General features: G+C 48.2%; 1 protein-coding gene across 3 annotated transcripts; it reads left to right on the forward strand.

Annotated features, from left to right (window-relative positions):
* Positions 1 to 6,131: 6,131 nt before the first annotated feature.
* Positions 6,132 to 24,901, forward strand: TBCEL (tubulin folding cofactor E like). 3 transcript variants are annotated; one of them, XM_027655520.1, is made up of 9 exons: positions 6,212 to 6,233; positions 9,320 to 9,459; positions 9,701 to 9,850; positions 12,042 to 12,181; positions 14,483 to 14,664; positions 15,639 to 15,895; positions 17,462 to 17,588; positions 17,886 to 18,002; positions 21,939 to 22,257. In XM_027655520.1, exons 2-9 carry the CDS (start codon positions 9,399 to 9,401, stop codon positions 22,255 to 22,257), a joined length of 1,353 nt encoding a protein of 450 aa, XP_027511321.1. In that variant the 5' UTR covers positions 6,212 to 6,233; positions 9,320 to 9,398. The 3 variants fall into 3 exon arrangements, with proteins under 3 accessions (XP_027511322.1, XP_027511321.1, XP_027511320.1); XM_027655521.1 differs by lacking the exon at positions 9,320 to 9,459 and having other exon boundaries at positions 6,132 to 6,233; XM_027655519.1 differs by lacking the exon at positions 6,212 to 6,233 and having other exon boundaries at positions 9,330 to 9,459; positions 21,939 to 24,901.
* The last annotated feature ends 135 nt before the right edge of the window (positions 24,902 to 25,036 follow it).

Genomic DNA, 25,036 nt, shown 5'->3' on the forward strand with positions numbered 1-25,036 from the left:
TGCAGATTGCTCTGCTCTGGGAGGAAGGTTTGTTTGCTGGTCGTTTCTAACGGCCCTGGCACAATCCTGGCTGTGTGACTGGGCCAAATGGGTGGGCATTTCTTAAGGAGCTGGACCTTGGGTGTTAAAACAGAGTTTTGGAAGGGAGTGGAGGAGGTCTGCTGGTTTAGCAGATGTGATAGTCACTCTGACCAAGCTGTTTCATTACAATTCCCCCATGTGGGCACCGTATTTCAGGGGGGCATCGTTATTTTGGAGTGAAACCCACTCCTTTTGTGGGTGCCCTAGGGGCCGTTAGAAAGCAGCAGGATGGCAAAGCTGGATGGTGAAAATGCCACCAAGGCATAGCAGGGACAACAGAAGCTGCTGTCCTAGGACACTGCTCTGGCTGGCCCACGCTTGGCTCAGGGTTATTTGTGTCTGTGGTGGCCACTGTGTCCCAGGAGCAGAGCTATCACACCACCAGCTTGCTGGTCCATGTCAGACTTTGGACTAAGCCTGCATCCCTTTCCTGCTTGGACCTTCTTGGCAGTGAGATAAGGATGAAGACCTGCCAGGCAGAGGAAGGATGGGGCACAGTTGGAGGCCACAACTGGAGCACCAGCAACACTCACTGAGGCTTTGGGAACATCCCTTTGCCACCCTGGGCCTCCAGTCTGCTGTAAAATGGGGGTGACCTGAGCTCTTCCCAACCTCCCAGTGTTTGCTAAATACTCTGTCAGACAACAGAAGTGGAGGAAATTCTTTGGATTAATGTGTAGGACCGGAGGGGGCCTGGCAAAGTTTAATCTGCTCATGTTTGCAAAGGACTCTGAGAGCGGGTGGGGATTTGCCAAGTGTTTGCTAACATTAATGGTTAATTATTATGGATGCTGGCAGCCCACAGACACAGCCAGCATCGTTCTCCAGACCTGGAATGTAGTTGTTACACACATAAGATGGGAAGAGACAGCTTCTCCCTCTGTTTTGTCCTGTTCTCCCAGCCAAAGCCCCATTCCAAAATCAGACAGCAGTGGCACTTCTCTGTCTCATCACAACAACTAGTTAGGAATCCAGGGCATTTGGCAGAGGGAGAAAGAGCCATTTCCATGTCTGGGCTCATTCCTGTCTGCTGGTGCCCTCTTTGTCTGACTGATCAGGATGGGAATCATGGTCCAAAATGAGATGTGTCCGGAATGGGGCAGCAGGTGGGTGCCAGGCCATGCTAAGGAGCAGGGACAGATCCAGAGCTGGCTGGAGGAGGGCACTGGGCACAACCCAGGTCCAGGTTTGCTGTTCCTGCTGCTCAGGCTGGGCCAGTGAGCACCTGGAGCACCTGAAGGTACCACACTGAGGGAACACAGAAGCTGGCACAGCAGATCACACGTGGGTTTGGGGGTCTCCCAAGCACACCAGGTTTAGCTGCATCCTGCACTGAGTGCCCAAGAGAACCCACACCGTGATGGAGAGGATGAGAGAGCAGCCAGAGGAGCGAGCCAGCCCCGAGTGTGTGGGATTTGATTTGCCAGACGTAATCTGATGGCTGGTGCCATTGCAGCAGCACCTGAGGAAGCTGCCTTTATCTAATAGCAGCCATCCAGAAAATGAAATCAACTGGATAAAAGGCTCAAGGTCCATTTGGTCCTATGAACATGGCCAGCAATTGGCAAATTACGAAAATCCAATAGATCTTGAGACGACACCGGCACTGATTTATTTTTGGTCTCTCCGTTCGGATGAACAGCCTCAATTTCTGAAGTTTGAAAGCTGCATTGTCCCAATCTTTTGGCCACGGGTAATATTTTATAATTATGACTGTGGAGTAGTGTTTGCTCTAAAAAGTAACTTCAAGGTGCATTAGTCTGGGATAATTGACAGAGGCTGAAGAAGTGATTTGGGAAGCGCTTGTGCGGAACCAAAGATCTTAGTGAACAGTTACCTTAAATTAATGGCGTGGGGAGAAACAGCTTGGAGTTGATCAGCTGGCAGGGGTGCTAAATGAAGTCAGGCTCTAAAGTTATTAGCAAAATATCTATGAGACAGCTCTGCTATGGATTTATATGCCAGCTTGAGTCTTATGGGGCCAAATGTGCGACGTGCTGTGAGCCCACAGGACTTCCCTGGGCTGGCAGTGCTCAGTACCTGTCAGGATTAGGCTCAGGTTAGGCCAGCGTGGCTGACAGGGCTCACACCTTTAACTCCCTTCTTAATCCCCAGATGGAGTGAAAGGTCGTCTCCCAACACTTAGTAAATCTCCAATTTTATTTCTCGTTATTAAATCATGGAATTGGCCATAAATGTTTAAATTAAGTGAAAGGAAGAGAGATTTGTGAGAAAATTGAAGTCTCTTGGAGGGGTTGAAGAATAATCTCCAGGGATGAAGAAAGTTGCGGTTGCTGGACCCAGAAGCGAAAGGATCAGAAAGGTACAAATAAGAGTAGAAAATTGCCTGGTTTAAATCCTCCCCCTAAAGCCCCTGGGGTTTTAAATATAGGGAAAAGTATTCTGATAAGCAGCAGAGTCTCCCAGAAGCTCCTTCCTCTGCTGCTGCCTCTCTCTCTGTGTGTGAGCCAGGGAAATTCGGTGACCTGGGTGTGTCCCTGTCCCCAAGTGTGACAGGGACACTCCTGCCCTGGGTACAGCAAGACCTTTTGAACATTATTGGTGTGGATTGGGAATTAATTGGGTTTAGATGCCTCACTCTGACTGGAATGAAGCCTGCTTTTATTTTTTTTTTTTATTAGCATAATCAGTAATTAACTGTTTGATTTTTCACAGACTCTGTTGGATTCTCCGTCTCAGGTAATTTTTCAGGAGTACGTGCTTGGGTTTTTTTAGCCTTCAGACCAAATGACAGTGAAATTAGGGGAGTCTGTGGCTTTTTTTCTGGATGTAACACTGGTTCCTTTCTGGCCTCAGGATGTGCAATCCTATGAACCTACTCAGACTCCTGTGACAGTGGGTGACATTAATTAGTGGTGAATTAGAAACACGAGTAATGAGGGAAGTATTGTGACTGGAATTTTTTTTTTTTTTTTGATATTGAGGTTGTTTTTCTTGCTGAGGTTAATCAGGTCCAGCTCTGAAAGCATGAAAATAACTTGGATTGGGAGGCTCTGTCACATAAGATGGAAAAGTCAGTGAAGTAGCTCCAGCATTAGAGTCTCACTGTTGGTATCCTCTGCACAACCAGACAGGGAGGAAGCAAGAAAAAAAAGGTGATTCCAGTTCCCATGGCCTCTTTAACCCCGAGGAGGTGGCTGTGGGAAAAAGGGGAGCCTGCCAGGGAGGGGCCAAGGGTGGTAAAAACTTGGGCAAGAGGATACTTGTGTGCCAGGGAGGAGGAGACTGAGCCCCAGCAAACTTATTTCACTTGAACAATGAGGCAGCCACCGTGATAAGCACATTGAATCTGGGTTAGTTTAGACCTGAATTCAAACTGGTCCCTAGAGGTGGAAGACTATATTGTGTTAACAATTCCCTGACCTGTCCAGCTCTGTTGAAACGGGCTCTGAAGTCGGCCAGGCACTTTCTCACACTTGCAGCACTGACCCAGTGGAGGTTTACAGAGACATCTGTTCTATCCAGTTTGATCTGTAACTATAGAAAGCAGCCCCTGAAATGTGTTTCAAATCCAAGTGTGGCCTGTGGTGCCAGTTACCAGCTCAAGTATGCTCTGTCTGCCTTCTAGCAACCAAACAGCACAGGTGAGCTCTGTAAAAACCATAAGGATTGTTAGGAAAAAAGTGTAGCCTCTGAATGCCATGGAATTTTTTATCTCACTGAAACAGATACAAGAAGTAGGGGAGGAAGGAAAACCAAATGGAGACAAAGCTCTCTCCAGAATGTATTAAAAGAATCAAATGAGCCATTCAGAGCATGTGGGTGTGAAGTTTTTTAAAGGAGTGTTAGCAAGGCAACACAATGTTGAACACAATGTTCATCTGTGCTGGCCTGCACAGGAGTGAAATAAACCCAATATTGAGTCACCAGGGTAAAAAGGAAGAACACCAAAGTGTTCTTCCCTGTGTTAAAGGGCAAACAGGTCCATGAAAATGAAAGCCACACATGTATTTCAGTGTTGGCAGCTTGGGCTGCTGCTGTGGGGAGTGTGGAGAGGACAGGGTGACACAGCAGAACTGCAAGGAGATGGTCCATGGGATTGGGACCATGTCACCTGCACACCCTGAGCCCTTCCACACAGAGAGTTACTGGTAAAATTTGAACCAGCTCATACAGAATGTGAATCTGTCATAATTCTGCATCAGGCAAGGTTAGGAAGTCAGTCAGACTGTCTGCAACAATGTCCTGAAGACACATACCCCATGCTTTATTTAAAAAGCTGCTGTACACCAATTCCAAGGAGAAGCAGGGAATGGGAGACAGAGGAGCTGAATTTTGGGAGTGGCAATAGATTGGGGCACATCTGATTAGATTACATTCTATGATTAAGCCTAATAGAGCTTTTAAGTTTGCAGCTGGGGCTGCTGTGGTGATGTGCTGATGGCTCCAGCTCTGGCAGTGGTCTGCCCAGGGCTTACTTTGCCTCTTGGGAGGGATATTTTCTGCTGAGAGATCCTTAGTCCAACTCTGAGGCTCCCAGAATTGCCTCCTTGGCTTAGCATGAGTTGTCTGTCTCCTGTGGGTGCAAAGCCATGATGTCAGTCCAAGGTGAGGCAGGAAATACGTGGCAGAGCAGGAGTTAAACCAATCCCTCACCCCCCTGGGCTGCTGCTGAACACTTTTTCTTGTCCTCTGCCTGGGTAGCACCCACAATGCTGCCATTGTGCTGTGCTGGTGTGCAGGTAACAGGATAGAGCTGTCCCGATGATGTTACAGCCTGGGCAGAGGGTGTGGATGCCCTGCAGCCATTCAGCCATGACTAAGGGAGCTCTCCTCGAACTCCTCTGCCTCTGGCAGGGAGGAGAGGCCCTGCTTCAGACAGTGTCTCATTCCCACCGTGTAATCCTGGCGAGGATGGAGGTGGGGAACCAGGCAGGCTCGTTGCTGGGTGGATTTGTCCTTAATCCCTGCATGATTTGTCATCCAGGCCAGGTTGGACGGGGCTTGGAGCAACCTGGTCTGGTAGAAGGTGTCCCTGCCCATGGCAGGGGATGGAACTGGATCTTTAAGGTCCCTTCCAACCCAAGCCAGTCTGGGATTCAATGATTCTATCCTTCCTTCTGAGGTCATGACCAGCCACTGCAGAAAAGACAGTGAATAAACAGGAGAGAAATGGGTGAACTGGCTGAGAATGGCACTGCCAGCAAAGGGGTGTAGCTGCTGGACAAGCTGCCAACATTATACACCAGCCTTTCCTGGTCAGAAGGGTGTTCCAGCTCCTCAATTATTTTTTTAATGTTATTATTTTATTTTTAATTATTTTATTTACTTATATTTACTTTATCTTTATTTATTTTATCTTTATTTATTTTTATTTCATGTATTTATTTTTAAAGAATTTTATATAATTTTAAATAATTTTCCTTGTCTCCCTCCACTGGACCTGCTCCAGTGTTGCCTAAAATGAGAGAAAAATTCTCTGGACAGTTTGTTAGGAGCAGGTCTTTAATTAAAGCCCTAAGGTGCATAAAACATATTTAAGCACAAGCACACAGAATAGCTGTTATAATTTTATAATACTGGCTAATTATCATACCTAACATCACGGCCCCAAAACTGTCCATCCTCCAGACCACCCTCAGGCCTTTCCCTGGGCACACCTCCCTAAACTGGGCTGGTGGTCCCATTTGACATTTGGGGTACGAATCCGTCTCTCTTTTCTTTGATAGTTTAGTTTAAAGTTGTATCTAACAGTGTGTGTTATGTTCTCTGTACAAATTAGATGTTTTTGCTGAAATCTTTCCTCGGAAAGGACGCTAAGCAGAACCTTCAGAATCTGGCACAAGGGGCGGTGAGTTGTGAAGCGTTAAAAGCTGCGTTAAAACTCTATATAATAGGATTTAAGGATCTTAAGGACCTTAAGGCATCCCCGGGAGCTCCTTGTTGTCCTGAGGAGCCCAGAAACGGGCGCAGCAGCCCAGCTGTGCCTCACACGGGATCGCCCCCTTTGACCCGCCCGGCCGCCTTTATCCCAGGGAAAACCCCAACTTTGGGGACACCGGTGACGTCACGAGCGTCGCCGTTTCCGCGGCAACCGGGGGAGGGTGGCGCGGTCACGTGACCGCCGCGGGCGTCACGTGATGTTTTGGAGCTGCTTCCGGGTCGATGCGGGACGAGGCGGCCGGGCCTGGGTGAGGGGGACGGGGGGACACGCAGGGGACAAGGAGGGGACAGGGGGGCGACAGGGACACCGCGGCACACCCTGGCACACCCCGGCAGCGCGGCGGGGCCGGCGGGGCGCGGGGGCGGCGGGGCCGCGGCCGCCCGGGGCTGCGAGGGGCCTGTGTGAGGGGAGCGGGGGCGGGCGGGGGGGTCCGGGGGAGGCCCACGGGCTGTCCGGGGGCACTGGGCGCTCATCCCGCCCAGCAGCACGGGCAGGGGCCGCCCCGGCTCGCCCCGGGTGGGATTTACGGCAGCCCGGCCATGGGAATTGCTGGGTCGGTGGCACGGTGTCACTTCGGGGCAGGAGCGTGGCACAGGGTCAGCCGGGTGTCCCCGGGACGGTTTCAGTCCTGCTGCCGGTGCCGGCTGCTCCCAGCAGCGTGAGCACACAGCCGTGCTGGGATTCATGGAGTGGCTTGCCCTGGTGGTCACTTTGCCTGCCCTAATATTGTCCCTGCTAAATCCTGATAGGCTTTCCCTGCCCACGGCAGGGGGGTTGGAATTAAACCATCTCCAAGGTCCCCTTGCAACCCAACCCCTCCTGGGACTCTGTGGTTCTGTGATTTGCTTTTCTGTCTCTTGAGATCACATCAAAAATAATTCTCCTGAATCATGTCTCGGGAGAAGGACCTTCCAGCTCCTTCCAGGCTGATGTTTATGCTGTTCATCCATTCCTTATTGCTTTGTTTTTCCTGTGTACAAACACGTCAGGATGTGTTTGGTGTGTGACTACTCAGGATCTGGCCTGCAGGCCTTCAAGTGGCTCTGGAATTTCATTAGCATGTCATTAGTGGTGCCATTCTCCTCCAGGGTCTCTTGTTCTCCTCACACAGCTCAGGGATGGAAGTGTTTTTCGTGTTTTTGTAGTATTCTCTTTCTACATTCCTCACCAGCTGCAGCAGCACCCTGGTTTTCCCTGGAATCTTGAGACAGGGTCTTGTTCCTGTTTGCAGACAATTCCCAGTGCTGCCTCCAGCTGTGAGGTCCCAGCACAGGAAGGACATGGAGTGAGTCCAGAGGAGGCACCAAGATGATCAGAGGGCTGGAGCAGCTCTGCTGGGAGGAAAGACTGGGAGAGTTGGGATTATTCAGCCTGGAAAAGAGAAGGCTTTGGGGTGACCTTTTTTTGGCCTTCCAGGACCTGAAGGAGCCACAAGAAAGATGGAGAGAGACTATTGATAAGGGCAGGACAAGGGGGAATGGCTTCAAACTGACAGAGAGTGTAGGTTTAGGTGGGATATTAGGAAGCTCTTCCCTGTGGGGGTGGGGAGGCCCTGGCACAGGTTGCCCAGAGAAGCTGTGGCTGCCCCTGGATCCCTGGAAGTGTCCAAGGCCAGGTTGGACGTGTCTTCCACCTTGTGGAAGGTGTCCCTGCCCATGGCAAGGGGTTGGAATGAGATGATCTTTCGGGTCCCTTCCAACCCAAACCATCTTAGCATTCTCTGCTGTTTGCCACTCCAGCAGAGCATTTAAATAGACCAGCAGAGGCTGTTTGCTGACATCTTCCAGAGGCCCAGTGCATCGTTTGCAGTCTGTGCTGTCCTTTAAAAACCCCAGAGTTATTTTAGGCTGTGGATTGTTCCTCGTGCTGTCAGCAGGGGAGCACTCAGGGACGTGCACCTTGCAGGTCACCCCGTGTTGACAACGTTCCCTTGGATCCTGTCATCCTTGCTTAGCACATTGTGCTGCTCCTTGCTCTGGAATAATTGTAGGGATTCAGGGAAGCCACGTGCATGACATGATTGCAGTGACTGTGACACCCTGCAGGAGGGAAGTGGAAGAGGTGACTGACACTCCTTGACATTTCTGTCATCTAACAAAGGCACTGCTGTGCAAAACCAGAGCTTGGGAAGGAAAATGTTGATGATTCAAAGCTGTTGGATGTGAATGTTGTTAGTTTTTTTCCTCAGCTCTGGATTGCTTTCCCACTGTAGCTGAAAACACCAGTTTTTGCCTCTAGTGGGGTGTTAAGGGGAGTTTCTCAGGTGGAATTTCCAGGTGATGTTTGCTCAGCAGACAGAGAGGAATGGAGTTGACAGAAGAGCCATGTGAAGGACAGGAAGCTTTCTGCACAGGGGACTTTCAGCATTTCCACACCATGTGTGTTTGGAAAGCACTGCCTGTCCATGGGATGGGACTGAGCTCCCAAACCACTCTGGAATGAGGCCTTTCAGCCCTAAAGCCTTGGCTGTCAATGCACGTTGTTCTTGTACCAAGCAGAATATTTTAACCTAAAATTAAATGCCTTGTGCCTAACAGGGATTTCTTTTTTCATTCTAGATAGACTAGTGACATGAGTTGAGTTGGAGATATGAATCAACCCAGTTGTTGAGGGCTAAAAATAGTGTGGGTTGTTTTTTTTTTTTTTAAAGGAAGACCAATCCTTTCAGCTCCTATTTGTGACATATAAACTTTATATATAAATTAAAAATTATAATAGGCTTCAGTTATCTTGCTGCTCGTTCTCCTGAAGTCCTTTGTAATAGGTGTGTTCCTTTGTAATAGATGTGTTTTGGATAGTCTGGTCATGGAGAAGTAAAGTAGAGCTCGTTAAACAGGTGATTCTCAGTAAAGGGGTCCTGAAATCACTTTTGTTCAGGATTTTATGTCTAGATTTTGTGCTACAAGGCCTCTGGAAACCCAGGAACAACGAGGTTCTCTTTCTTGGTGCATGTATCAAGCTCTACTCCTCTATTACAAAACCACAAAATGCCAAGTTCAGAGAAGAAAGTAGGAGAGAATTTTAGTCCCACCTGGGTCTAACACCAGCCATCGAGGGATCCTTGTGCCAGATACTCTCCCAGCTGCCACTTGGTGTCTTTCTAGGCAGGTCAGCAGCCTGTGATGTGCCAAGTCCTTCTTCCTGTGCTGTTCTGTGTCATGCCTAGATAGGGAGGGCACAGTTATCTTCCAGATGCATTAGGCAGCTGCAGAATGGAATTGGCAAAACTCGCCTTTTGGTCTGGCCAAACGATGTGCTGGGGAGTGTTTGGTGACACAGCAGAAAAGGGGACTTTGTAAACACTTGTTTGAGCAATCTCTTACTCACAAACAGCTGTTTGCTCCTTCCCCTCCTCGCTGCCCTGGCAGTGTGTTTGAGGGGAGCTCTGGATTCCTCACAGTCCTCCTGGGAGATGCAGAAGTGGCCTTTGGCAGCCTGGGGCATGTTGGAGCTGTCCTGTAAGAGCATGTGGGGTAAGGAGGGCTTGTGGTGGTGTGTTTGTGCACCTTAGACCCTCTGGTTTTGATTTCTTTTCAGGTAATGCTTTACTTTAATCTGGAGTTTGAATTTGACTTGTTAGACTAATCTGTGCTTCAGAAATAAACCCCATCACCCATGTGGCTGCTTTCTCTCCTGTGTTCTCAGGCACCACTGCTAGAGGTGATTATTAGTTGCTGACTGTTTATATGCTCTGTTTTTCTCTGCACTAACCAGAAGTCCAAGAAGGGAGCATGGACCAGCCCAGTGGAAGGAGTTTCATGCAAGTTCTCTGTGAGAAATACAGCCCTGAAAACTTCCCGTATCGCCGTGGCCCCGGCATGGGGGTGCACGTCCCAGCAACTCCCCAGGGCTCACCCATGAAAGGTAGGCTCCTGGTCCTTCTGAGCATCTGGGGGGAATCCAAGGAAAGGGGAATCACCCTGAATTGCCAAAAGAAGCACCATCACAATGTGTTATAATGTTTATTAGAACGTGTTTCTTAGCGATGAGCTGAGAGACTGGGATGTGGCAAAGGTGATGCAGTGACTGAACTGGTTGCTGTGAAAAACAAGTGAGTTTCTCTACAGCATAAAAGAATCAGAATCGTAGAATAGAACAGAATCATGGAGTGATTTGGGTTGGAAGGGACCTTAAAGATCCTCAAGTTCCAACCCTGTCATTGGAAGATGGACTTACGGCCCTGTGCAGTCTGACTTTTGAGGGTTCAACAGTCCCCAGAGCTTATTTTCTTCAAGCTAATGATCCTGGTTTATTACTGGCTGCAGCAACAGGTATTTTGGCAGAGGTGGCTTAACAAATACATAACACATGACATAAATTCGAGGTTGGTGCACATGCCAGTGGTGCCATGCAGTGCCACCAGCTTAGGTTTGATGCCTGCAGGGGCAGGAACCCAGTGTACACAGGAGGGTACATATTTCAAGCACAGTGAAGAGTCACTGAATCTCCAGCCAGGCTGCTTTTGTGACAAGTGTACTTGCTCTTCTCAGGGCACCAAATGCTTTGTGACCTAGTGCAGAAATCCCCTCTCCTGTGCTTCTGACCTTGTTGCCTCAAGGGAGTTTAACCACATGTGTCTGAAGCTCTGTGCTGCTTGTGGATGTCCTTGAGCCTCCCTGACTGCAGAATCTGTGTCACTGTGTCCTTTAAACTAGATCCATTTGACACCCTTTAGTCTTCCCTCACGCTCTGATGTTGGAATTTGATTCTTGGATTATACAGAGGGGTCTGAGATTCACGTTCATCCCACCAGAGCTGCCCTGTCTTTGTGTCACCTCTTGCCCATCGTGACCTGTACGAGTTGACCAAACATCCATCAGGTCAATTTGTGTCACAACCAGCCCCAAAGGGGAAAATAACCACAGAAATCAGCTGGGTGAGGTTTCCAATAACTGAGTTTGACAGAGGAGAGGAAAGAGCCTGAGTTCAGTTGAGGATAAAACACTCTGTGTGCCACTCAAAAAGAACACAGAGAATTGGCCTGATGGAATATTCAGTCAGTGCCCTCTCTCCAGGTAAAGGAGCACCTGCTCACCTGAGCTGTTTGGATGCTGAAAAGAGGGCACATCTTAAAATGTGACTGAGACATGACTTACAAGTACGTCATGACTAATTCCCAAGGTGCAACACAGTCCTTTAAAAAGCCAAACACTAATGAGCCAGAAAACTTGGAAACTCAGATCACTCCAGATAATTGTCTGCTCCTAGAATCCTTTCTAGTTTTGTAGCTGTCAGGTGTTAAGGAGAGAGATAAAAAGGGCCACCTATTTAGGAAGAAGCTGGCTGTTAAATTTTAATAGCTCTTGGTACTCCTGAGAGTTGGGAAAGCCATGTTGTATGTGAAGGAGTGTAAGAATTGATACCTTGCCTTGCCTTGAGATGGATTCCTTGAGTTGAAATGGTTTCCTGTTACAAATCCACAGCTTTCTGTCATGTCTTGGCCTTAGCACATCGAGCTGTGATTGAGGTCCTTGGTTGTAGAATAGCTTTGAGAACATTTACCTGCCTGAGAAGGCATTAGAGCAAAACTGAAGCAGAAATGTAAAAGCAGAGTAGAGACCTGAGCTTTTCCAGGTTGTAGGAGTGCTGAACCCTCTACACTGAACTTGGAAGGGAAAGCTTAGAGAAGAAATGCTTAAATACATCCTTGCTGTTACTAAGGGCAAGAGGATAAGGGATAAGGGAGTCTGGCAGTGCAGCAAATGCTCCACCTAGTCCTGTGTCCTATCTGCTGCAGCAGATGCCTGAGGAAGAGCACAAGTTCTGTCAAGAACTGATATGAGACACACCATAAATGACAGAGGACTGGCCTGTGGACAGAAATACATGCAGTAACTGCAGGGCACTGATACTGGGTGGTACTGCCTGTGTAGAATCAAAAAGACTTTGTGATGACACCAGTCAGTTGTCATAAAACCCACGTTTACCCCGAGCTCCTTAAATCCGTGTGTAAATTTGGGAACGACCGGCGGGGTTTTTTTTTTTGCTTTTGGAGGTTCTGTAACTAAAATTCAGTGCTGACCAGGGGGCAGCTTCTCTTTTCCCCTTGTCCCAGACCGCCTGAACCTGCCGAGTGTGCTGGTGCTGAACAGCTGTGGCATCACCTGTGCCGGGGATGAGAACGAGATCGCCGCCTTCTGCGCCCACGTCTTCGAGCTCGACCTCTCTGACAACAAACTGGAAGACTGGCACGAGGTAAAACGGTGGCATCTGCACCTTCCTGAAGGCTCTTACTGTGGCTGCAAATGCTTTACATTTGTGGAAGCACTTTGTTCGTTTAAAGGGGAGGGAGCTGCATTTTTAGTGGCTGCTTTCTCATCTTCGGAGCTGATTTTTATTTACCTCGACAGCAACCCAGCGATGAACGGGGTGAAATTAATCCAGTTTGGCACTTCACTGCATTTCCCTTGAGACTTACAGTCCTGGCTGTGGGTGAAAAATATACATTTTTATGTTATTTTATCGTGCAAAGCACTGGAACTGGCGTTTCTAACATCAAGAGGTTAATGGGCAGTGGAGTTTTTAACAGAGTAAGAACTGAGGGGGTCCAAGGAATGGCAGCAGATTCCTGGCTTTGCCCCTGATTTTGTGATGGTGGGCAAGGTATTTATTCTCTCTCCACCTTGATTTCCTTATCTGCGAGACAGATTTAGTAACATTTACCACAGAGGGTATTTCTGAAGCCTCATTAATTAATTCTAAATGCTACTGTAAAATCCTTCAAAGCACTTGGGTGAAATAAGCTCGATAAATGCAATGTAATGTGAGTAAAACAATCTCAGTCTGCTCAAGTGTCATTAAGTTCCTCACTGGATTATGCTCTCCTTTTATGTTAGTGTTTATTGTTGGAAATAGGTGGAAAACAGTGGGATGTTTTGTAGTTTTTTGTGTCAAATTCCTGTTGGTGTTTGCAGAAATGTCCCAGCTCAGTGGGGCTCACATCTCCGGCTGGGAGAGCTGCACACACACTGGTCACTCATGAGCTCCATGTCTTGCACCCTGCTCTGTGTTCAGCTTCTGTAGGCTGCCCTGGAACTGAAAGCCTTCTGTGAACACTGACCCTTTCCTCTCAGACAGGTTTATGTTTTCATAGCCCATCCACAACTGATAAATAGCTCCCTTAAAAACTGCCCGTGGTGGCGATTCCAGATCCCTGGGTGGTCTGTTCCCGTGCTCAGCTAATAACCTCCTGGTCTAAACTGACTCATTTCAGCCTCCTGTGCTGCAGTTTAAGCCAATTACTCCCTACCCTGCTCTCAGCAGGCACAGAGGAGCATCCATTGCTGTTCCCTTATACCCTGAAGAAGAGCTTTCATGTCTCCTTTTATTGTTTTAGCATAATACTGAAAAAAAACAGTTTTTTCTATCCTTCATCATAGGCCAGTTTTGCTAAATCCTGTGCTTTTGTTGGGCTGATGTCACCCAGTTTGTCTGCTTAATTCCTGAGGTGTAGCACCCAAAACATGACATCACCCAGGATGAGGTGTGAAGTGAGGCAGGGTCATTACCTCATGTTTGCCACACTTGAATTCAGTCTCTGCATGAGTCAATCACCCTTTGCCAACAACTGGGCCCAGTTAGTGACCTGTGTGTGTCCTGGTCTGCCCCATCTCCTCCCATCCCAATTGTTTTGTGGAGCAGAGCTCTCCAGACAGGTGTTCTCTGACTCATAATTATTTTCTGGATTAATGTCTTTTTCCCTGAATGTCAGTTCTTTGACTGTCCCTGAACTGAACTTCCATCTCAGGGGTTTTAGCTGGCTTTGCTTTGGCCTCTGGTCTTGTAGCAGCCTTTCCCACCTGTGGGATCACCCACAGATTTAAAAAGCCCAGCATTCAATTATTGTGGTCATGGAAAACATAACAACTTTCATTCTTCTGTCTGCTGGCTTTGCATTGAGCTGTTCACTCACAGTGCTGTCCCAGGCACTGCAAATCCCCAGTTTGCCAGAGCAGCTGGTGTGTGGATGGTGTTGGAAGCTGCTTCCCACCGAGGCAAAGAGGGAAATGAGGTTGATGTGAGGTGTTCTTTGTGGATTGATTGAGCTCTGGGGAGCAGTGGAAGGCTGAGCAAGTGGCCAGTGTTGGCCACAAACTCAAGAGATGTGCCAAGATGATGCCTCCCTGCTGAGAGAGGCCTGGCCCGCTGGCTCCTGGAATGTGCTGCTGCTCCAGCTTGGGGTTGAGGTGGATTTTATGACCTCTCCCAAGGGACTGACCATCTCTTATCAAGCTGCTCAGGGAGTGTAATGAAACAAACTGTTGAGGCAAATGAGCAATTAACTAATCCATCTAGATCAGGAATAGCTGGAGTATGAATTACAGGTAGAAATCCAGAAGCCCTGTGTTTTCCCCCATATCACTCCTTTGGCTTGTGGTGATCCCCTTTTAGGAGGTGGGATATTATTGCCTGAGCTCTGATTACTGCCTGACACACTTTGCTTTCTTTTTCTCTCTCTTTTTTTTTTTGTTTTGTTTTGTTTTCCCTCCCCATTAGGTCAGTAAAATTGTGTCCAACGTTCCCCACTTGGAGTTTCTAAACTTGAGTTCCAACCCTCTCAGTTTGTCCGTTCTAGAGAGAAGTTGCGCTGGGTCCTTCGCTGGCGTTCGCAAACTTGTGCTCAACAACAGCAAAGCTTCCTGGGAAACAGTGCACACCATCCTGCAGGAATTACCTGAGTAAGCCTGGGAAGCTGGGTGTAGAAAAAGGGCTGCTTGCTGCAAGCAGGTCAAGGCTGGGTTGTTGAACTTTGTGTTAAGGGATGAGAATATCGTTGATTAAAAAACAAAGGGTTTTTTTTTTTCTTTGGGAGTTTGGGAACTGACCAGGGGAATGCTTTACATTGTATTAAAAAGCTGAACTTGTGTGGCACTGCAAAGCCTGGAGCTTCTCCTCTGAATCTAAATACCAGAGATGGATGGATAATCACCCCAAAAATGTGGGAGGTGACCCCCTGTCCTGTGAGTGCAGTGCATACCTGCACCAGGGATTGAGTGGGATGTACCCACTTGTCAAGTAATGGTTCATCCTGCTTTTCTGTGCAAAAGTGTTGATTTCTGTGGTTTGGCCACGGGCCACCTTGGCATTCTGCTCCCATGGATGTCCTCGTTGGCTTCACTTTGCTGGCAGATTTGTGTGGCTTTGTGAGCAGAGCTGATGACACCAGAATATCCTGCGTGGCCAACCTCCACTTCCCTGGGATTGGGAGAGCCAGTTTAGGTGTCTGAAAACTTTAGTTGTCTGAAAATCTGTTCTTTCTTTAATGGGAGTCTTTGGCTGAACCAGTGATGTGGGGAGGAAAATCATAATCAGTGTTGCATCAAAAGACCATTTTAAATTAAATGGTGAGCACTGGGAGCAGGTACCAGTCTCTTTTGGAGTTGGGTTGGTGGCTTGTTGGGCACAAATGTGGAAGATAACCCCAGGCAATGTGTTAAAAATTTAATCCTGGGAGGCCTAAAACTTGGAGGGTTTTTTTTTAATCTCTGGGGAAGGTTTTTAGATGGGAGCAGAGGTGTAGTGGGAACATTCCACGTGGAGCTCTCAAAGGTTGCAAATCACTTTGGGAAGTTGTGTTAAAATCACATAAAATTGAGATACCATTTCTCAAGGTGTGTTGAGGTGCTGACAAGATCCTTCTGCCCTTGTGCAGCTTGGAGGAGCTCTTCCTGTGCCTTAATGACTACGAAACAGTGTCTTGTTCTCCTGTTTGCTGCCAGTCTCTCAAACTGCTCCACATAACTGACAATAATCTTCAAGACTGGACTGAAATTCGAAAATTGGGAATTATGTTTCCATCCCTGGACACACTTATTCTGGCTAACAACAACCTCACCACCATCGAAGAGTCAGAAGATTCCCTGGCAAGGCTGTTCCCCAACCTGAGATCCATCAACTTGCACAAATCAGGTGAGAGCCTGGGAGCAGGATGGGATTTGTTCTCAGGAGGAATGGCTGGTTGATCAGAGCTCCCCTCCCATGTAGGTGAACACAAGCCCATCTCTGTGGGCTTTGCCTGCTGCTTTGGGTAGTCATCGTTATCAAAGATGAGGCAGAGTAGTGTGGACCAGCAGTTACTCAAAATGAGCTGGCAAAGCTTTTTTATGTGAGTAGTTTCCCTCTGTTTCACATCCCTGCCTCAGGTGCTCTCCTGGCTGGAGAAGGATAAATAAACGTCTGGCAGTGGAGAGGATGAAAGAATCCCGTTTTTCTTTTATTCCCTGTTTTATCCCGGGTAAAATGAGGGTCTGTGCAGGTGTGCAGCACATATCAAGCTGCCTGTCACCAGAAACTGTCTGTCACCTGTGCTCAGTCATTAGGAGCTCACCACAAGCTATGCTTGAAGCTGCTTTTACACTTCAGCCCCAGAGAATTTTCAGCTCCAGACAGAGAATGAGCATTTGGAATATTGGGAAGAGCGCCCTGTGCTCGGAGAGAAAGAGCTGCAGGGCTGTGATGTGTTTATGAGATGACACATGCAGCACAAGTCCATCTGCAGGAGTACCTGATGCATCATCAGCTTTTGTTCTTTACAGCTTTATATGCTGTGCAAGTGCTGGTTGAGTGTCAGGCAGGTAGAAGGTGCTTTATTAACATGCTTTACAATGTAAGCATCAAGGATTCCCTGTAATAAAGGCTTAAAGCTAACTAGAGGAGGAAAAGCCTGTTAGGCTGGATTTGAAAGCACTGTCTCACTGAGGAACAAGTGCCTCTGTGGTAAGGAGTTTTGCAGTTTTGATGCCAGGTATTTAAGAACTCTGGGTTCTGTAATGCATTTTGATGTTTTGGGAGCTGGAAGTCAAGTGGAAATCCCAAGGAGCATGTTAAACTTCTTGGGGTTTTTAGAGAAAGCTGCTGCACTCCAGAATTGTGTCATGTGAAAACTCTGCAAGGAGTTGTGTTGATCTCTCAGGGCTTTACTGGTGCTCAATGCTCAGGTTTTTTTATTTACTCTCCCTGCTTGCTTTGTTATCCCAAATACCAGGTCTGGAGGGGGCTGAAATCGAGTTAAAGCCTTTTTCATTTAATGCCTGGATGGCTTCTGGGACTGTTTTACTGTTGGGTTGTGAGCAGAAACAGGACTCAAGGTAGTCATGTGTGCAAGGTAAAGCCACTTGATGGCTGTTTAGTGTTGCCTGGAATGATGAATTTAATACTGAAAAGACAGCATCCCATTATAGACACAGCCATCAGAACTGATGCTGGTCAGTCCTCAGCAGCAAGGCCAAACACTGAGTGATCCATATCCATGGAAAACTAAGCCGTGGAGATCATCCTTCCAGACTTGGAAAACAGCACAAGAGAATTTCAGTTACTCTGTCTTGTAAGCAAAAAAAAAAAAGGAGGGTTTTTTTTTTCAGCACTTCATGAGCGAAAGGAAGAGCAGTGACACTCACCTGTCAGGTGTGTTCTGATTGTCTTGGATACACAACGTTTTGTCTGTGTTTGTTTACACAAGTCTTTCCTTCTGAGCAGGTCTGCACTGCTGGGAAGACATTGACAAGTTAAATTCTTTTCCCAAGCTCGAGGAAGTGAAGCTGCTGGGAATTCCTTTGCTGCAGTCCTACACCACCGAGGAGCGAAGGAAGCTGCTAATAGCCAGGTCTGTTCCTTCTTTGTTCTGCTCAGCAGGAGCTTGAGGTGACAATCAACGGGTGGGAGCAGGTAATTGTGGGAAAAAGAGTAGGAGATAGGGTTCTGTGTGAATTCAGAAAGATTTGGAGCTTGGTTTTGTTGTGTGGGGAAAGTCGGAGGAGTGGAAATGTCGTCTGACTTCTCTGCTTCTCAGAGGAGTGTTTGGGTCTCAAACATGCCCTGTGCACGTGATGTGGTGAAATGAAAATGCTTAATCTTGAATGTGCCTGGAGAAAGAGCATGAAACTTGGTGTCTTGCTTGCAGGCTGCCATCCATCATCAAGCTCAACGGGAGCATTGTCGCCGATGGGGAGCGAGAGGACTCGGAGCGATTCTTCATCCGATATTACATGGAATTCCCGGAGGAGGAGGTGCCATTCAGGTGTGAATTCTTTGCTGTGCAGTGGAGAGCAGGGGCAGGAGGGTGGGGAGGCTAAAGGAGAGGTCACTGAACAGGTGATGTTACGTGGAAATCCTGCTAACTGTTCCATCCTTCCTCCTGCCTTGGAATCCTCTGTTTTAGCTGAAGTCATTATTTTAGGGTGTTGTCTGAGGACCTGTAGGATCACTTCTGAGTCAAATTCGGTCTTAAATCCTCTGTGTCAAGTGCCATTAAACAACAGGACTGTTCAGTTCATGATCTTCATTGTTTCCTGGCCCCTCTGATGGCTCCCTTCATAATCCACCTGTGTTTGGGAGCCCTAAAGCCTGGGCAGATCGTGCTCTGTGGTGCCAGGCCAAGGCATCTAATCCTCTTGACCATCTGGTGTGTGGAATGTGACTGGCAACAGGAAGCTGTCCCCTCATTTTCAGGCCTGCAAATCAAAAGCCTGATGGGTTTTCTTTGCCAGAAAAGTATATCCAATGACCCGTTCATCTTGGTTAAACTAATAAACTTGAACTCTGTGCCAGCATCTACTTACTGCTCCTAATGGGCTGAGGAAGGATCAGGGACCATCAAGCCACTGCTTTTCCATGCCTTTTGCTCTAGAACCCTCATTTGCTTTTTGACAGCAGAGCTTTATAGCCCTTTTTTTACAGGAAAGGGGTAGGACAAGACTCTGTGTGTGATTCTGAGGGGACACACAGAGGTGGGGTCAAAGGTATGGCCTGGAATGGATGACAAGGGTGCAAATGGAATCTGGTCAGTGTTTACACTGAGTGGTCAGTGTTTCCCCCAGCTTAATTCTTAGGTAAAATACCTCTTGTTTTCCTAAAGCACTGGATCTGTGACCTGGTACAGTAAGGGCATGGGAAGGCTGGGATAGGGCATGAGGGCAGAGTGGTTTTTATGAATCCTGATAGGTTCAGTGATTATAACATTTGTTAAAGGCATGCTGGGGTCAGTTCAGAGGCAAAGGACACTCGTGTAGTCAGGGAGACAAGACAGCTGGTGATCCCTCTTGTGCCTTTTCCTGAGGACAAGTCCTGGCTTGCAATTTTAGAAGCCCTTGAAGCGTAAAAATTGGAAGAAATATTGGAAGTGATAGAAGCAGAGTCAGAGAATGCAGGGGAGAGGGAGGGGAGGGAGGGACTGTGAGCTCATGGTGATGCTCCCAAAATGGATTATTTCCCATAGCATTTTATTTCTAAGAAAGCTGTTTCATGTCTCTGGACATGGACTTTGGGAACAGGCTGTGGGCACCCATGTGGTTACACGTCCCCACCCCACTGGGGTCGCTTTCCAGGTGGGATCTCATGTAAGAGATCACTAATATCTCACCCATCCAAGAAAACCAGGCTGATTTTGACCAACCTACTAGGAAAATTACCTCTCCCTCTGGTTTCTTAACTTTAAACACTCTTACTGCCTTTTTCATGGTCAATGGCCTCTTTGTCTGAATCCCTTCATCTGTGCAGCGTTTCCAAGAGACTCCTGCAGCTACTGAAGAGGGTTGTTCTGTCCTGGAGGGCTTGTGTGCCACTACAGGCTATTTTCTAGTGAGGCTGCAGATGGCTGAGAGTGTTCCCAGTGCTGAGGGCTGGGTTTCAGTTCCTGGGCCCTTGGCAGCAGCCCTTGTAGGAAGGGAAACCTGGCATTCTTTGCAGAGGGATTTTGTGTCTGTCTGTTGCTAAAGCTTCCCCTTCTTTGCTCCTAAATCTGGCGTGGTCTCTCCAAAGGTGGTTTGTAATTAGAATCTAATCAGGGCACACATGTTGTTGCTGGGGGTACAGCATCTGCATTGCAGTGCTGCCTGGAGCAGAGGGAGGACACGCTGGAGCACGGAAAACTTCCCAGTGGGAGCAACCCCCCTGGAGACTGCCAAGGTGCAGCGTGAGATAAGCTCTGCCAGGAGAACCCCCCCTGCTTGCATTCGTGTCTTCCCAGGCTGCAGCTGGAAGGGATCAGGGAGGGAGGGGAATGGAAAGAACAATTTCTGTCTCTGGATGCCGTGGGTTAGAGGGAGCACTGAGTGTACAATCCAATATTGGCTGTCTCCTGGAGTGACGTCGCCGTGTCTCTGGGTTTTTAATGACTCCTCTGCTTGTCTGGGCCACTGTTTATCTGCAGAGTATCAGAGGCACTTTTAGCCAGGCTCAATCCTTCAGCATCCTCTGCTCTGGCAGCCAGTGTCTGCAAGGGTGATTAGAAAAGTCTCCAGGGTGCCTATTATCGGGGTACAAAAGAACCTTATAAGCAGTGTGCCTTCATCCTTATTGATCTGAGGGAAGCCAGTCACTCAGACTCCCAACCTTCTTTGCAGCTCACATACAAGGGGCAGACTGCAAAGCTGCTTCTGCCTTCCCTCAACACAAGAAAATTTAAGACAGCGTTGCCTGACCCTCCATGTGTTAACAGCACATATTTGGGTCATGTTAGCCCACTCATGGTGCTTCTCTCTCTCAGCTTGCTCAAAATTTGCCCCCCTCTTTATCCTCTCCCCACCATCAGCCCAGTTCATGGCAGTTGCCCTCAGTGCACCAGTCAGGACAGTAATTCCAGCTGGCACATAAGAAATTATTGCTGGTCTGCAGCAGCAGAGATGGTGAGAGTTAAAGGGATGTCCCAGAGTGGGCTGAGGGCTTGGAGCAGCAAGGGGTGGGTTCTTCTCTGCCCCTTTCCCTGCTGACAAATCCTTCTACACCTGGAGGAAACTGTGCTGCAGAGAAACCCTCCCCGTCGATGACACGTTGGTTGGCACTTGTTGTAGCTGCAGGTGGGTCAAATATGGGGAGTGTGTTGTCTCCTCTCAGCACTAATGGCTTTTCCAAACAAATAGTCCTGATCCTATCAGCAGGTGGCTGCAAGAGCAGGGCACCAGGCTGCCTTTGGACGCTGTGCCCTGGGGAAGGCTCCGTTTGTCCGTGAGACTGGGGAAATCCTAGTGCATTGTGGCCCTTACCTCACTTCCCAGCAGACAGAGGGGCTGCTGTTCTCCAGGAACATTCCTGCCTCCAGCAGGACTCCCTGGGGTCTCCCAGCCTGCCAGGTCCCATCATTGCTCGACAGGGGCCGTGACACGGCACCGATCACATTCAGCTCGGGCTGGGAGAGGGAACAAAAAGGGCTTTCTGTGCTGGGCAGAGGGGAGGGACTCTGAAATGTTACCTTTCCTCAGCAGCTCTGCCTTTGTCATTTCAGTCCCATTGTGTTTTGTGCTGCCATTCTGCCTCTTTCCCAGCCAGGCAGGGAGATGCAGCCTTGCCTGATGGGAGTGATACCCGCTGAGGGTGAGACAGACTTTCCATTGCCAGGAATGGCTCCCTGGGATGGACCTTGGGAAGAGACCTTGGCTCCAAGGAGAAAGTAACAGTGGGGTGTGTGGCTCTGCTGGTAAAATTCCCATCTTGTTTTAGAGTAGGTGTGCAGGATCAGTTGGCAAGAAGTCCCCTGTTTTGTTGTCACCTTCCAAGCTGTTCAGTGGCTCACCTTGATTCGGTGATCTTGATGATTGCAACATTTGGCCCTTTGGAAACAGCAGGGATGTCTGACAATCTGCTAAACCATGAAGCCACAGACACTGGGAATCCTAACTGAGGGCTGTGTCCTCTGTGTGAGCACTGGCTTGGTTCTGGCACTCTTTAGTGAAGTGTTTGTACTGGAGCAGGAGTTGTAGAGTTGTGAGTGTGGCGTCCTCTCTTTCTTCCAAATATCTTTTCAGCATCTTGCCTGAGAAACAGTGTGTGTGCTCTGTGAAGTGTCCTGCTGGCAGGGGACAAAACAGGGCTCATACCACCCAAATTATTCCTGGAGAATGTCTCTCCAGGTCATCAAACTTGAATGAGGGTCAGTGTGATCTCATGTGAGGAACATTCAGACTTGTGAAACGTGCACTGTGGAACTGCACCCTAATTGTGGCATCGTTGAATTTTCCAGGTATCACGAGCTGGTCACCAAGTATGGGAAGCTGGAACCCTTGGCAGTGGTGGATCTTCGGCCTCAGAGCAGTGTGAAGGTGGAGGTTCACTTCCAGGACAAGGTGGAGGAGATGTCCATCCGCCTCGATCAGACTGTGGCAGAGCTGAAGAAGCACTTAAAAACTGTGGTGCAGCTGTCCACGAGCAACATGCTGCTCTTCTACTTGGACCAGGAGGCTCCCTTTGGTCCTGAGGAGATGAAGTACAGCTCCCGAGCGCTGCACTCCTACGGCATCCGGGATGGGGATAAAATCTACGTGGAGCCCAGAATGAAATAACCTCTCTTGACCACACACATGCCCCCCCACACCCACACACATGCATTAAGGAGTTTTTGCAAGGTTTTTGTTTCGGTTGGTTGGTTGAGGTTTGGTTGTGTTTCTGTAGCAGGTGATTTCTTAGCCCGGAGGAGGTGCCCTGACGTGAGAACCAACGCCCACCATCCACTGCAGGTGACCTTGAGGTGACAGTTGACTTCAGGACGTGTGTTTCAGTGTGGGCAATACCTTGATGTTTCCTTTGATGCTCCGGTATACTCGTGATTTGGCGTGAATGGTCAGTTGTTCAAGCTAAGGAATGCCAGGGTCCATAAGGGAGACAACAGCTCGGTGCAGAATTTGACCTGTTGTTTTCTTTTCCTAAGTTTTTGGTGTTTTGCTCCACCAGAGCTCCCTTTGGCCTCGCTACCCGACTGTGGCTCGAGCTTGCTGAAGTGTTTCCTTGCAGCTTGGTGCTGTCCCAACCTTTTGTTGTGCTCGAGTTCACAGACAAGATCTCCAACAGTATTTATTCCGCTTGATTCAGAGCTCAGGTACTTAGTGCATCCACTTCACTCCGCTGGTTTGGTTTCTAGGAGTGCAAAAATGGGGGAAAGAAAGAGAATTTAGCAGAAAGAAACTTCCTTTTCAGAACACACGCCCTGTATCCACATTGATTTGGGGGGAAAACCAGGAAGTTTTGGTGGCTGTTCCCATCTCACACTGTGTCTGCAGCCTGTAGCACTGGCAGGCTGGGGGCAACGGGACCCTTGGGTGTGTTGCAAAGTGAATTTTGGAGTGTGGTGGGATGGGTGTTGCGTTGGAAGGGCTTTTAGAGTAACAGGTCAGCGAGGGGTTGAAGAGCTTCCCCCACTGGCCATCATCCATCCTGATGCTGAAGAGATCCTCCATGCACTTAACCTTGACCAGCTGGTACTGAACGTGGAATGGCTAAAACTCCTCTCCAGGGAGGAGAGGAAGAGTGAAGTTTGTGTTTGTTGCTGTTGCACCAGAATTCAAACCTTAGCACTTTCCCCGGGGCCCCTGGCTGGGGGTCCCTGCTTGGGGTCTGAGCCAGGACAATGTGTCAGCTCAGACCAGTTCCTACAAGTTGAGTAACAAAGCAACCAGACTCGTGTTTGTTGTTCAGCAGGTTTTCACTCCCTATTGGCTTCCCTCACCTTTTGCTGCTGCTTGAGTTAGCCCCTGTTTTCTGCTGCAGAGCAGATTCCCTTTCCTGTTCAGTGAAATCCTCCTTCCTTCCTATCTCTTGTTTCCCTTCCCTGTGTCTTCCTTTGTTCCTCTGCTCCCTGACAAGTTGAAGACTTTTCAGATTTCCTAGTTACAAGCAGCTGCATAAAAGTTTTTGAAGCTGTGCAGTGAGGGCTCTAGTTACACATGAACTCCTGACCTTAATTTTGAAATGCTCCCTTGTCCCCACGTGCACTTTCTTTCCCATGATGCTTCTGTCCACATCACCAAGCTCCTTTGATATTCCTGGAGTTGTGTATTTCTCTTCATATTTCACCTAGAAAGTGGGGTGGGATAGGATGGGGAGGGGGTGAAGTGTTATCTCGTAGTCTTCAGGTTCAGAATGTGGGGATAGTTCACAGGGGGGAGTAGTTCCTCATCCAAAGTAAGCATTAAAAATGGGAGGATTTAAGACAAATTAATAATTTGTGCCTCACCCCCCTGCCAAAAATACCAATTTCTTGGCCCCGTTGAGATGAGCAATAGGAAAGGGAGCAAGACTTTCCACAGGTAGCATAGAGACCACAGCATGTGCCTGCAGAGCTGTGGTACCTGTAAAACTAAACAGCAGGGAGGTAGTGGCAGTGTAACATAAAATGATGCTTTTATAAGCTAGAGCTTTACTGAAGATGTATTTTCCGTTTTGGGCAGTGAAAGTAATTTGCTGCCTTATAGCAGAACTCTTAAGCCAACACTTTCTGTATGATATATATATATATATATACATACGTGCGAATAGGAGAAGTTGTGGTTAATAAGATATTTTGTTATAAAGCAAAGTTTTATGAAGATATGGTTGTTTAATATTAGAAGCCTATTTCAGCCCTTGACCTCCAGTGTAAGTAGGTTGTCCCTGAGTCGCTGCAGTGTCCGAGGTAAGCGACCAAGAGGGATGCAAAAGTGTCTCTGACCTAATTCTGTAGAGCAGTAATTGCCTCTGTGGGTGTATTTATGGCATTGTACCTGCTATTAATGAGATGCTGTAAGTCTTGACCAACTTCCTGAGCACAATTAAGTGTCTGGGTTTCAGAGAAGGGAATAAACAAAGACCATTAAAGAGCTGAATGGGATGATAAAGAAGACCCAAGGATGTGCTTTTAAGTTTGTTTGCCCACTAAAAGTTGGCCTGTCCCTGGAGGGGTTGGTGCTGTCACTGCACCAGCTCAGAACTGTCAGTAAATCCTGGTTTTATTTGTGGCAGATCTGATGGGAACTGGGAGATGGGAAAGAACAGCTACTGACATACAAGGTCAGCAAGTGCTGGGGATTTGGTGCTGACACCCAACCCAGCTGCCCTGGTCAGGCAGGTCAGAAGTCACAATATCAACATCACCACTTTGCCACTTCTCCAGGGAAGGGTTTTTAATGGATGATGTTCTCAAGGCATTCACCTTGTGTGCAGCTTGTGGGACACTTGTGGGGTGGAAACCAAAAATCTTGACTGTCTTCCCGAGGAGAAGGAGTCACATCCAAAACCCAGAGACAGTTTATGTGTCCAGATGATCGACTTTGGAAAGTGGGACCAAAGGCACACAACTGATGGGGGAAA

Source organism: Corapipo altera, unplaced genomic scaffold, assembly GCF_003945725.1.
Source record: "Corapipo altera isolate COAL_440 unplaced genomic scaffold, ASM394572v1 71, whole genome shotgun sequence".
In the NCBI taxonomy this organism is placed as follows: Eukaryota; Metazoa; Chordata; class Aves; order Passeriformes; family Pipridae; genus Corapipo; species Corapipo altera.

Coding starts and splice junctions, on each gene's coding strand:
- TBCEL (XM_027655520.1), top strand. CDS start 9,399: ATGCAGAAGTGGCCTTTGGCAGCCTGGGGCATGTTGGAGCTGTCCTGT. Junction 17,589..17,885: donor AGGAAGCTGCTAATAGCCAG/GTCTGTTCCTTC, acceptor TCTTGCTTGCAG/GCTGCCATCCATCATCAAGC. Junction 18,003..21,938: donor GAGGAGGAGGTGCCATTCAG/GTGTGAATTCTT, acceptor TGAATTTTCCAG/GTATCACGAGCTGGTCACCA.